Source organism: Frieseomelitta varia, unplaced genomic scaffold (genome assembly GCF_011392965.1).
Source record: "Frieseomelitta varia isolate USP_RPSP 00005682 unplaced genomic scaffold, Fvar_1.2 scaffold_158, whole genome shotgun sequence".
NCBI classification, from domain to species: Eukaryota; Metazoa; Arthropoda; class Insecta; order Hymenoptera; family Apidae; genus Frieseomelitta; species Frieseomelitta varia.
Window position 1 is genome coordinate 34,236 of NW_025109283.1, and position 14,288 is coordinate 48,523.

Consider the following 14,288-nt stretch of genomic DNA (forward strand, 5'->3'; position numbering starts at 1 on the left):
GCCTAGATATCGCCACTGTTCTCATCTTTCTATCCTCGTTTCGATTTACAAGAACTCTGTTATGAATTGCGCTACACTGTTTGCAAACTAGTTCTCAACGAATTTGCTCGAGCTAATCGTTGAACTTCATGCACGATCGATATACGAATATTTACACGAGTTCTGAACACATCGCCGCGGTCTAAGTTTCGCGTCTATACAAATTGAACGTAACCGATCATATTTTAGAAACGTGTTCCGACTGATTAAACTGAAAATTGACTAAATTCGTATTCCTCTACACGCATGCTGGATTTGCGTTTAATTTCAGTTAAGCGATTGTTCAATTTTCATTCGTCTGAAAGAATAACAATAATATAGTGGACAATTTAATAACATATACACTCGACGAAATTTGTCAACGATGAAGAGGAAAGATTACACGATAAGAAAAAAAATTGAATTGCATTGTTTATACTTGGTTAAGATTTTGATGATGGCCTTGGAATAGTCACCTATTTTCAAAGTTTTATTTCGTTTTGTTTTTATAAACGGACAAATGCGAATTAACGGAAGTGTAAATAACGAAATATAGGCAATTAAAGGACCTGGAACTTTGGTGGCACGGTAACTCGCGTAATAAAGGTCGATTAAAAGACGGAAGGATAAACTCGCCGAGTCAGATATTATTTTGGAAAACCGGGACAGAACTCTTAAGCAAACACGGTTTCGTAAACTGCCTCTTTCAAAGATCCGACCACCTTTAAATCAAACAAAACGACCACGTTGTTTGGCAACTGCTTACCTACTTCCATTGAGACTCTGAAAACTTCGAAAAAAAATCGTCCTGTATACGAGAACTTGGATTAATATTTGTTCAAGTGGATAAAAACAAAGGGAAAATTAATCACGTGAAAGCCAATAGATTTGTTGCTGGACAATACGTTTTTGTGCAAGAAAAATTTTATTTCGAAGTCATTGATGTATGTATAGGATAAGTAGATACGAGAATGAGAATTTTAAGTGGTCTGCATTGTTTAGCTTTCTAGCGTGTGGTTGCAGCGAGTTTGAAAACAGGATATCGAACGAAAGTTTCGAAAGAGCTACTTTCAGAGTCTATCTCAGAACAAAATATATTCTTATAAATATTAAGAACGTTTCTTTTTACTTTCTCGTTGTACTTTAAGCTGCCATCGTCAGCAATGTACGTCAGAGCTACCAGTTACATGTAAAACTATGAAATTTATACCGTCCGAAGATCTTTTGCACTATCGCGCTGGAACAAATCTGTTTAGTTGCGTGGAAGAAGTATGTAAATGCTTGGGAACTGAATTGAAGAGAAGAAAGTGATATAAAGGACAAAAGAGCAAACAGCAAATATATTTAAAAAATTTTTCAAGCATTATCGTTTCAGAATTTTCTTTCCTCAATGTTTCAATATTTATAATTAAAAAAATATATATAAGTACCAGTGGTACTACTACAACCAACAGTGCAATGACTTTGTATCTTACGATACTACTTTCTTATATATTAATAAATTACTAATGTGAATCTTCAAATAAATAACTTCAAATATAAAATTTCTTTCGTTATCAAAAGTTTTTGTTTTGTTTCAATACAGCACGTGACTTTTACGTATTGTTTAAGGGCATTTTCCCTCTCCATGAAATTCGTTCAATTTCAACCAAAGGAATTAATCAAATTCACTTTAGATATCTCCTAGATATTGAACTGTCTCTTATATAAATGAATCTGAAGGCTTCGTAAAAGATGGCAGCTCAAAGGCTTCTAATCAGGGTGGTGAATCAGTCATTAGTAATGACTCATTACTTCCGAATTAAACTGCCTCGGGTTTCAGGCCATGCTCTTTTTTTTCTTTTTTTTTTTTTTACTGTACGAGCAAATGACCCGTTTCTTCAGCCTGATCAGCTTTCAGCAATGCTCGATTTGATTGAATGATAAAAGAATATGCGAATGAAATACTTTTTCCTCGTGGTGTAACGTTACAAGAAATTCTAGATATATCGTTCGCAGATACGGTTCAATTTGTCTCGAATAATTGTATCCAATAATCGAACACGAAATTCGATCTAATTCAACGGAGAATTATCCAATTTCATTCTTGTTAAATCCGGAATATATTCTGTAGTTGTGTCGATGGGATTCAAGAAGAATTAAATCTCGTCTGTAATTAATCTAGATGCATGGTGTAACGCGATCCCCAAAATTTCGAACATTTAAAGAAACACGGAGAAACATTATATGTGTTACGTTACCTAAGATAATAAGAGATACTGAATGTACATTTTGCACGTTGGATATTAGACTATTAGAGAACAGCGAACAATGAAACTGCGGACAATGAACATCGAAAGCTACTCGATCCTTTAATTACATTTCGCTTCATAGTTGCAAATATTTTGCTTTCGCGGGAACTTCAACCACGGGATAAGATAGACTCGCTGGGGAGCGCAGCGACTAAAATGATTATTCGATACTTGGCGAGTTTTCGAGTTGTTGAAATATCACCGGCAGATAATGAAAATGTCATTTTGCGCAACCTGAGAAGCAAGAATCGTGTTTAAGATCGCGTTGAGCGTCGTAATATTTTCGATATTCGTGACTTTTCCACTAAAGATTAAAAAGTGAGAAAAATCGAAATTTACTTTTGAACGAGTAGATGTTAATAATAATTCAAGATGTTGTACAGCACGTGATTTATATGTTAGAAATTAATTAAAAGTCTCAAATAACGAAGGAAATTCGTATTATACCTCGCGTTTTACTTGTTAACGGGATATACGTGCCCCATTATATGATATCCACGATATCACGGTGACAGAGATGCTCAAAGTGATTTGCATCTCAAGGCATGGCTGTTAACATTTTGTTATTAACGCTTGCAGCGGGAGGAACTGGGTCATTTCCGGTCACCGACATAAAATGTTCACTTTACAGTGAAAAACCGAACGAAAATACTTTTCAGCCCCAACTTTTAATTTACACGCAACTTTCTCTCCTAACAGATAAATAAATAGAAAGTTTTTCAAATATTTTAATCAAATTACCCTTTGACGATCCATGTCCATGTTTTCATGTAATCGAGATTTCGATTAATCGAGAATTCTGTTCGCTAGTTGCAAGCAGACGTAAGAAACTTTAATAATTACAAACTTTAATAATTACTTTAATTAGGAGAACGCGGTCCACGAAAATTTTAAGTGCGATGAAATTTTAAGGTTCTTGTACACACTTTGTTCTTCCACTCGAGCAAATTAGGCTGTCGCGTGCACGCATTATTACCACCAGAATAATTTGGACGAGTTGCGTCTGGATCGCCGGGAAATCGTGTCTTTTGCCCAATAATTTATTCAAAATTCCCAGTCCCCTAACCCCTGTAACTTCCATCTGCACGAAATGTAAGTTTCAACGGTGTAATGCAAGTTTCAACTCCGACCGTCCTCGGGTGATCTTTTCTTCCAGAAAGGAAAGAAAATTCCAGGTCGCGCCGCACCCGTGAATTTACAGCGCTTATAATATTAGCGCTCGCTTGCAAATATTTTGTCCAACGTTCAATGCTAATTAACTCAATTGTAGATATCTCTGCTGACATTTAACAGATATATATATATATACCTGCTATTCAAGATATTAATTATAATATCGTATGAATGTATCAAGTAGTATAAGAAGACATTAAGACCCATTTATTCTCGATATTAGGAGGCTTATAAACCTCTTCACTTCAGGCAATAAAAAACTATATTTTTACTGGATTCCCTCTCATATTGGTATTACTTTTAACGAAACAGCGGACAGTTTATCTAAAGAAGCGTCGTGTACTAATATCTCGACAGACACATTGGTTCCATTCTCTGATTTTAGCTTTAAAAAGCAGGCTAAGATGGAAACAGAAAGACAGAATATCTTGGAAGCTGAATTTAAGGGTAAAAATTTTTCAAAAGCTATTACCTTCTGCTAAATCATGGTTTTTACGTAGAAAACTTCCTAGAGACTTTATTTGCTGGACGAACAGACTTCGAACAGATCACATGCAACTAGCTGCTTCCCTCTTTAAAATTAACTTAACTCTTGATACAAAATGTCAGTGTGGCAATTTAGTTCAAGATCTCAACCATATAATTGGAGCAGTGCCCCAATCTCAACAATAGGAATGTCTTAATTAATAAGCTATGAGGAATGGGTGATTTCTCTCCCCACACAATGAACTTCTTTTTAAGCAAACCATATATTACTCCTCTGTTGATTATTCACAAATTTCTCAAAAGCCATGGTTGGCATCTGTCACGGATCTGTGTTAAGTGCTTAGCTGTGTTTCTCAGTGACTTGACAGTTCTCTTAGTTTTAGTTGTAAACTCTAGTTGTAAGTATGTAAATAGCAAATATGCATCTTAGTTGTATGTCAGTGAAATCCTTGTACAAAAGTCTGCGAAATTGTTTCTGTACTGTTAGTATGCAATGTGCATGCTGCTAATAACCTTGTAAAAGAGTTCTATAGCGTAACAAAAAAAAAAAAAAAGAAAACTCTGTCTGCTCATCAATTATAGATTATTGTCGTGACTCTTGAAATTACAATTACTACTTTGTCGGCAACAGCAGAGATAATTCAGTGATCGGAATTGGAAATTTATGCACGTTTCGAAGGTATTCTTTATTCTCATTTCCACCAGCTTCATCAGCAATTCGGGAGCAATTTGCAATTTCTCATAGAAACTTTATTGACGAGAACGTCGATGCACTTTTGGAAATTTCATAAAATATATAAATAGAAGCTTCTGTTCTTTATTTCTGTATATTAATTTTTCTAACAGAATTATTATACACTAGTCTTTTGACAAGAATTTAAATATCTTACGATCAACCACAAAAAAAAAAAGACACGTTATATTATAGTAGAATACTCTCAATCGATAGATCTTTGCGCCCTTATTGAACAATACTTCGTACTTATCGAAGCGTGCATTATATTTACATATATACATATGATCTTCAGATGGAAAAATTTATGCAAAGCATGCACAACATAAAGCAGTTTAGAGAATAGTGTGTACTTACTCGGGTCGTATACGACGGATATTGAAGTTATGAAACGTCAGCTTGACGATTTCGTCGGGTTGACCGATAAACGTGTAAAGCAGGCAATCGATATTTGATGGATATCGCTTCGGATAATAAGGGGATGTAAACGTGCCACCTTGAGGTCTGTCCGAGCTGCTGTAAACGACGCAGGAGCAACCTATAACACGTGTAACAGATATTTCGTAATTACCATACTATCGTAAATTAAATCGCAAAGAAATATTGCATGTCATTTAATATTACATGCATCACGAGCAATTAACTACACGTTTTCAGATATTATATTTCGAAAAGAAATGGAACGATTTTGAACATTTTGTGAAGTTTTATTCTAAAGTGACGACAGTGTTGTTTTGCATTCGTTTGCGAAAATTTAGAAACAACTGCCATATGTACAGTAAAATGAATAAAACTTCTTACTCTTATTAATTATTGCAATAACAACAATAGTACATTTTGTTTACTTTAATATCACCACAGTTATTGTATAGCAGACATTCGTTCTGATTAATTCATGTTTCCCAGTAAGCAAACGCGAGAAGCATTATCATTTTTTCAGAGCTCGTACAACTTTAACGAAGAAGTAAACTAAAGTCTGTAAAACATTTCGCTTGTAAGTCTTAGGACACTTTCACTTTTGATTTTCAATACATACATATATTATAATACAATATAATACGATATATTAATACGTTTATTGTATAAAGTGTATTTTATATTTATTGCATTTAATTATATTGCATGTATTGTAGTATAATAACAAAATATATTAACATATCAACAAAGCCTTTATAAAGTACTAATATATTTACTGAATTTAATTTAATTTCATTATACGTATGTGTTGCAATATAATAATACGATATACCTATTAATATATTAACAGAATCGTTCTTGCACAAACTATGTCTTCTATTTACTGTATTTAATTATATTGTATATATTGTATTTATTGTAAATACAACAATTTATATTATACATCGCACACTGTTGCAATACCTTTACATTGTGTAAATTACATTGTGAATATAGTTTATAATTCAATGCACAAAATATAGCACTCGTCCCAAGATTCCTGATCAGAGGCGTAGACTTTCCAGGCGCAGAATAGAATATCACGCAACGCTTTTAACAGGAAGCTGACTCGAACAATGGCATAAAAATTTCACGGTAATGAAATCCGCCATCTGACAGCCTGCCGAAAGTAATGCTTCCGTCCGAAGGTCCAAAAACTTTTCTTATTCCCGAAATGAACTCGTCACTTTTCCCATCGATCTTACTCCGAGGTTCCTGTGCACCTTCGCGCGCTCTCCGACCACTTCTCCCCCGTACCATCGATCCTACCGTCAATCTCGAAGAATCAAATTAAAGTTTGACTTCTCTGTGAGGAAACGTACCGCAAGAGACGCACGGTAACTTTTCCACGAAACTTTCAGCAACAAAATCACCGATTGCTCGAGCAGATGGCTCGCTGGTTAATAATCGATGGCGGTGAGTCACGGCAACAGCGAAGGATGCCTGCATTTTCGATACAAGGATGATGCCAGGAACGACGAGAGTCGACAGTACCTGGGAAAAGAAGCTGCGAAAGAATTGCCGCGATCTGTCAAAGCTCGCGTCCGAGGGCTCGTATCGGGACAACGCGATTTAATTTCCTGTTTCCACGTTTTCTTCTGGCTGGTTTAACCAGTCTGGAACGCCGGGAATCCCGATATGTTTGCCACAATGAAATCGCGACAGAACTCGTGGAAGGAAACTCGTCTGTTTCTTTCTTTCTTTCTTTCTTTTTTTTTCTGCAGTTAAACAATTGAGTGACGTAGAAATTACACCGCAATTATAAATCGAACTTGGTGTTTCTTGGTTTTTGATGTTTCAGCTTCTTCAGGAACGAAGAATCGAATTAGCCTCGCTTTTACGAATTGTTGACATTCGTTATTCAATTTATCAAAAAATGTGTAGTCTTAGCTCGATGAGTTTATTTGCCAGAAGATTTGTAACGTTCTATTCTATTTCTATTCTATATACGTTTCCCGTTTTTTAATTTGTGGAATTAATCGGTATAGTTTGCGAACTGTTTATTTAACTCTCGCGTAATAACGTTGTAGATTAATACAGTAATTTGTATTAATATATTATCAAAAATAAAGACGTTTAACTTCATTTTTCACTTTAAAATCTTCGAGGTTAGTGATGAAATTGAATTAAATTAAAGATATTCCAAAGTTTGAAAACTTAAACTTCCGTTTCATGGACTCCAACGTTTAACGATATTAATTAAAAACTAAAATTAATTCTCACTCTCAATATTTTACTCGGTGTTTTAAAACAAAACCCAATCGAAGAAAATCACGCGTTGCTAATAAAAATTTCCTCACGCTTGAGTTTAAATCTCGTTTAAACGCGAGATATTTTTTAATACAAGCAGATCGAAAAAGCGACCGAAACAAAATTTTAACAAAATAAACTACTATAAATAATCCTCTTCCTCGAGCCCCAGCATATATAAAGAACGTCAGTACGTTTAACAATATTTCTCTATCAGTCGATCGATTTCCATTGTGGTCCACGTAAGATGGTTATCGGGTAAACCCAGAAAAAGCCTATTCGAAGTTCATGGTCCGGCGTTATCATCAATGGTATACCGAGGCAGATAGAAGGTCGCTTTCGGAACGATCCACGAAATGTGGGTCATTACGAGGGCTCGTCGATACGGGCGCAATAATTTATCCGCAACAATATCACCGACCCCTCTCCGCGATTAATTCGCGTCGGCCGGTTCGGCTAGCGAGCAGTTTCCGTTGATTATTTTCGCGGAACGTGATTCATTAGAAAGCGTTCGTCCAACAGAACGCGATTAATCGGAGCAAACCGATTTATAAGAGTGCCAGTCCGACGGCGCTCGATCGATTGATCCGTCATTTGAAAAACCAGGAACGGAAAGGATTCGTTCTGCTCGGCGATCGGTGTCGCGTTTCGACTGACGCGTATTAATCGCGCGGTTCGCGGTTCGTTTGCAGTTTGCTGAAGAGCTTCAGAAGAGCGAATTAGCAAAACTCGAGAGAAAAATTTCGCTCATTTTTGCTTGCACAGTAGCCACGCGATTTTCTATCACCTCTAGCGTAGTGGTGAACAAATTTTGCTCTGCGATAATCGAAAAACAAATATTGCGGTATACTTGTATTAGAAATATTAGAAATATTAAATTTCTAATATTTAATATAAAATAATAATAATATAATATAATAATAGTAATAGTAAATTTCTAATATTTAATATTAAATAATAGTAATATAATATAATAATAGTAATATTAAATTTCTAACATTTAATATTAAATAATAGTAATATAATATAATAATAGTTATATTAAATAATAGAAATATTAAATATTAGAAATATTAACTTTCTAATATTTAATATTAAATAATAGTAATATAATATAATAATAGTAATATTAAATAATAGAAATATTACTTGAGAATATTATACTTGTATACTAACGAGATATTAGACACAAAATCAAGGAAGTCATAGGACTTACTGACTTTATGATATGTAAACGTTGTTTTCGAGTAATTACTAAAGATTGAATTTGGTTTTGTTCCTTATTAAAAAATTCCGACTCTGACAGAATTTTCTAATTGCAAGTCGATTTTCATCAAGGCGACTATTAGAATGATCATTTATCACAATTTTCATTTTTGAAAATATTAATATTTTTACACAGACTAAGCACTACCACCAAACACACTGATTATTTGCCTAGAGAGAAATTCATCAGGTGGAGAGTACAATTTTTATAAAAAAAAAAAAAAAGTATTATTCTCTGTCCGTATGACTCATTATTGGACTCAACATTCGCTAACAAAGAACAATAATAATAACAATGTCAATGATAAAAATAAAGACCAACATTTTCAAACTTACTTCCCTGTTCAACGTTACTTTTGCGAATCGATCATTTCCATTTGAAAAACTTCGAGAAAACCCCCTCAACGTCAATATTGAGCGATGATGACGAAATACCAGAATTAGTTTCATTTTTGCGCTGCTTTCAGGTAAATGAAGTGCAACACTGAGGGGCTAAGTAGTTGAAAAGCCACGGGGGTTGCTCACCACTGTCTTAGCACTTTTTCTCTCTCTCTCTCATTCTCTTTTCTTTTCTTTTTTTTTCTTTCTTTTCGTCCGTGCGTTCTCGCGTCTCTTTGCCCGCCCGCCGTTCCTCTTTATTTTCTCATTTCCTCCATTTTCCTTCCCTTCGCTTTCGTCTTTCTTCCACGGGTGCTTACGAACCCGTGCCTCGCCGGTACAACCATCACGCCAGAACGAGTTATACCGCGGCTGAGCCGTGCGTCACGATCGCGTTTGCCCTCGCGATCCATTCAGCGACATCTCCGCTCGCTTTGATACATCAAATATGAACGCTGGGACGCGTTATAAAATACACGGTGGCTGGAATTTGTCAACGTCGAGATCCCACGAGCTTTTTCCGAGTCGCGCCACACGCCAGAATCTGAAAGCGCACTCTGTGATCCGAACTGTCTACGATCGACTTGACAAACCACGATTCTTTGTTTCCACCTCTAGTTTCTTTCAATTCGGTGTTACGCTCAATTTAGCAAACCAGCAAGGTTTCTTTACTTTAAGAGACTCTGTGAAATTTAATGAAAGGGTCATTTAGGGTAAATCGGGGAGTGATGGCCCACTTTAAAAAAAATTGTTTCGCCTTAACTATGATCGACATTTAAAATATATATATTTACTTAACAGAAGTCTAATGATTATTTTCTTAATTTTCTGTTTGAAAACGTTATAAATTTATGTGTACCTACTTCCCAATTCATGTGTAAAAGTCACGGATAATTAATAAATCACGAAAAATTAATTTTCTCTCAAATACAAACGCGAGTGTCTGTATCAAGTGGTCGGGGTAGAAACACTGGGATATCGGAAATTTTGGACAATGACGGAATATTAATTTTCACAATGCCTCACACACTGACCTATAACTTACGTCTTACTAACTCACTTTACGCGCTCGTGGCCATTGTGAAAGAAAATTCGATAACACTGGAGAGAGTACAGAATCTTAATTGCTCATTTTTCTCTGTGAGCCGCTGCGAAAATCTCTGGGGGAGATCATTGTTCGGTCACGTCCGGCCGTGCTGACTGGAGAATCTTCTCGGAGCTATTTATAACCGAATAACATGTAAGGCTAATGGACAAAAAGCGGGCCACTCCTCTGAGAATGTATGTACGAGCATTAAAAAAAAAAAGAAGAAAAATGAAAGGATACAATGTATGCTGTCTGTCCGTTCTCATCATGACGTGAATTTCAACGGACGATAACGTGCTCGTGAAGTCTTTTGTTTTAAGGAGGATACATTACGATCCACGCGAAATTTATTCTTCCCGAATTACAGGTTCAGGAATTATTCTACTACTAGGTAAAGTAACATTACACAATTATTTTATGTCTGTGATACTTTAACGCTTTAAAGCTCAACCAAATCCATCGACACAGCGAACCTTAGATTTTCCATTTTGTTTAAGAGATATTTTTATTTTTGTACTTTTGTTAATTAATTTTTATTCAAACAGAAGTTTAGTTTAATTATTATCATTTAAATTAGAATATTCTGATACGTATTGAAGATTAGTTGCTGCAGCGTAAATAATCGAAATGGTATTTATCAAGTGTTTATAATATAATCAAATAATAAAATCAAAATTTGATCGTGATATTTTCCGATTCTCTCTCTATGGATTAGGTAAAAATGTATATAAGATGACAAGGTCATAGTACATAAATTATAAGTTATACATACAATGATCAAAATTTATATTAAATATTCGACGAACAAGTAAAATACGTGCTGAGATAATGCGTTATAGATACGTTTATACGTTCGTTATTACATTCGAACAAGAAATTTTCGTCACAACACAATGTAATAATTTGTATTAAAATCCTACTTCTTCAGTACAATTATCACCGTGAAGAACAACGTATAAATGAACTAGCATAAAGCCTTCACCTTCGAAACCTACCTAAACCGCCGCTTAATCACTTGCGCTGGCAACTGATTGCGGACCATAACGAGTGACCAAAACCGTATACAATAATTCGTCGCTTTCTTTTTGAACCCGTTGGTATGATATATCACTGAACAGAAATTACTGAGAGTAGTAATCAATTTATTATTTGTCTCGTCCATTTCGTTTCACTTTAAATATACTCAAAACCGAGGGAATATTGCAATTTTGGAGCAAAAAAATTCTCAAAGAATGCGTGGCACGTCGTTCCACGCGCGGGAGCATGTAAACCGTGATTCCAAATGAAACCGACCGCAATAAACCGCGATATTAATTCCCGGGCAAGACGTTATCTAACTTCGAAATGATCATTTTCACGTGACCACGCGCCACACCGAGTAATTTACGAGGCAGCACTAGACGCATTAAGACGCCCCGCAGCTGGTGGCCTGGGCCTCTCTGTATCTGGTGCAATCACTTTCCGGTTCTTCGCGAGAGCACCGCGCCTCGCCTCGCGATCCCACGAGCATTATATCGTAGTTCGAGAACCCTCACAGGTGATTCACGGATCGCTGATACGATCCGCGCGCCAGATCTTGCCCGCCGATAGCCTAGTCGGCACACGCTTATGTACCAGGCAAAGAGGAAGGGAGGGGAGGGAAGTCTGAGCACGTACATAAGCCTTGGAACGTATTACTGTTGCCCGGAGGAAACACTAGAAATCACTTAGCGGTCGATCGCGACGGCTGCAGCGACCGGTTGGCTTTTCAGAGACCGATACCGCAAAGCTCGTCGAATTATCCCACGGCTCGCGAGATCTCGACGAGAGCAAGATTATGGGGAAGATGCGCCGACGATCCTTGTACCGTTCGACTTCGCAGCGGAGAGCCGTTAAAGCACCGTGCGTAGGAAAAGTTGGCGTGACGTAGTGGCTTATCTATCTCTCGGCTAGTTCTCTTCCTCGGAGAGATCGCCGGCGCGATGCAGCGAAGCCAGACATCCGCTGAAAGCTCCGCGCCACTCTCAGATCACGCGATTACTCCCGTGGACATAGAAAGGCTTCTGCTAAAAGCTCACGGCGAAAAGAGAAAGTGAGAGCGGGAGGAAACTACGCGGAGGGTGTTTCTCGAACGTGGCGGCGATGTTTGGTAACGGGACATCGTTCGAATAGGAGAGACTATTCTTCTGACGTTCGGAAGGTTGATGGATGGAAGACTGATGGATGGAATACTCGCTGGGATCTTTCAGCGCGATCTTCAAGTTCGTTTCTTACCTGGCCTGGTCTCTTTTCGCCCCCTTCTTAAAGATAAGCGCAATGAGAAGTTGTACAAAAGAGTGGAAGTGAAATGGGTAGCTGAGAAGTTGGCAATTGTGAGACGTTATTGAACGTCTGTAGTTTCAGTTCATTTTTCTTCGTTCTATGCTGTAGAACTTTCAAGTAGGTGTGACGCTTTTACATCAGAATCGAGTGCCATCTTTTTGACAGACATCAGTTAAGAACTGTGAAGATGTCAATTTAGTTCTAATTCATCAAATATGAGAAAAAAATAAAAGACAAACATTGGCGTATCACTATAAAAATATTAGCAATTTCTATTAATTTATTATTCAATTAATATTATATTTTGTAAATTACTTTATATAATTATATGTAATATACATATATAATATGGTATATTAGTAAAATATCATAGATTATATATGTATATATATATATATATTTCTTTCAAAAGAATCTTTACAATACACATATGATCGCCGTTGAAAATTGTGTAAAGCAGGAAGCAAATAACATATCAGGATTACCCGTAAGTAATATCGTTTTTTGACTGTTTGACTGTTGAAAATTTTATTCCATTTAAGAGTTAATACAGTTTTAATCTATAATATAATTTAACAATATGCACGCGAAATGTCAATATGTTTAACAGGAATGTAGGTCATGTCATAATAAGTTAAATTATTGTCAGTGGATGGCATTAAATAATTAAATTTGAAGTTTATTAAATTTGAAGGAAACGACATTACATTATGGATACCCCTGATATATTTACGATCTCAATCAAGAATCACGTATGCCTCTTAAATTAACAATAAAACTTCACAAACAATTAACATATCGCGTTCGTATCTAAATTCATGTCCACCACTATATGGAAAAATCCTGGACAAAGATAACAACCACCGAGCGTCGCTATTAACAGCCAAACAGCCGTCTTCTAATTGATTGTTAAAGTTAGTTCTCGTTCACTTATAACCTCTTATAACCCGCTTTTCAGCGTGCCACCGCAGACACCGTGTACACTGTTACAAACCTGAGCCCGCGGTGGTAACCCGAACAAGCTTCTGTGACTGTACGCTGTAACGTAAGTACGTACGTACATAGTGGTGTCCATTAAACGACCTTGCCGGTCGTCAGTCAACGACATCCAACGCTAACTATGTACTATCTCCGCTGGTCGAAATATGATACAACCGACGATCGTTGCCGGTGCATTACTCCGGAGATACGAGCATGACAAATGAAATCGAGCCCCGAAAACCGACCGAGGCTCGACGCGTTTCCAATACGCTGTTCCCGATCCGTATCCGTACGCAATTACGGCGAAACAGTGCGGGCAGTTTCGCTGTTGACTCGCTCGGACTCGCTGTCCTCTCCGTTATTTGCCGGCTCCGGTTACGGGGAAATTAATTCATCGTTAAATACTACTTACATTGTTATTGACTCTGTAATTGATCGATTAGCATCAGGACGCGCGCAAGCTCATCTCTGCGGAACGAAGTGGAAATAAGCATGGAAATAAGCATTGACGCGACGCGGTGGGTTACGTTCCTGTTTTTATCCTCCGGTCTGTTTGCGGGGACGCGAGCATGTTTTCGTTAATCAATGTGCACGCCGATGCGACGTACAGCGGAGAATTAATTTTGCATCGTCATCCGTTGCAACGAATGCTACGTAGTCACGTTTTATACGGGGCAGAAGTCGTACCTGTTTCGCGTCTTTTTTTCTTTTTTTTTTCTTTTTCTTTTTTTTTTTTTTTACGAATAAAAATTAATGCAATCGCACGCGAGTTATTATTTCTGCACACGTCGCTGTATTATGCGCGCTGATGTAATTAATATGCGCGTCGCGTTGCGCGGTGTACTAAATATAAATTCGTTCGGGGGGG

General features: G+C 36.8%; 1 protein-coding gene across 1 annotated transcript in view; it reads right to left on the reverse strand.

Annotated features, from left to right (window-relative positions):
* Positions 1 to 5,054: 5,054 nt before the first annotated feature.
* Positions 5,055 to 14,288, reverse strand: part of LOC122536715 (suppressor of lurcher protein 1-like) — a 109,475-nt gene continuing 100,241 nt past the window's right edge. Inside the window, exon 3 of the mRNA XM_043669308.1 lies at positions 5,055 to 5,239. Within this exon, the coding sequence (XP_043525243.1) occupies positions 5,055 to 5,239 (185 nt within the window). The remainder of the gene's footprint in view (positions 5,240 to 14,288) is intronic.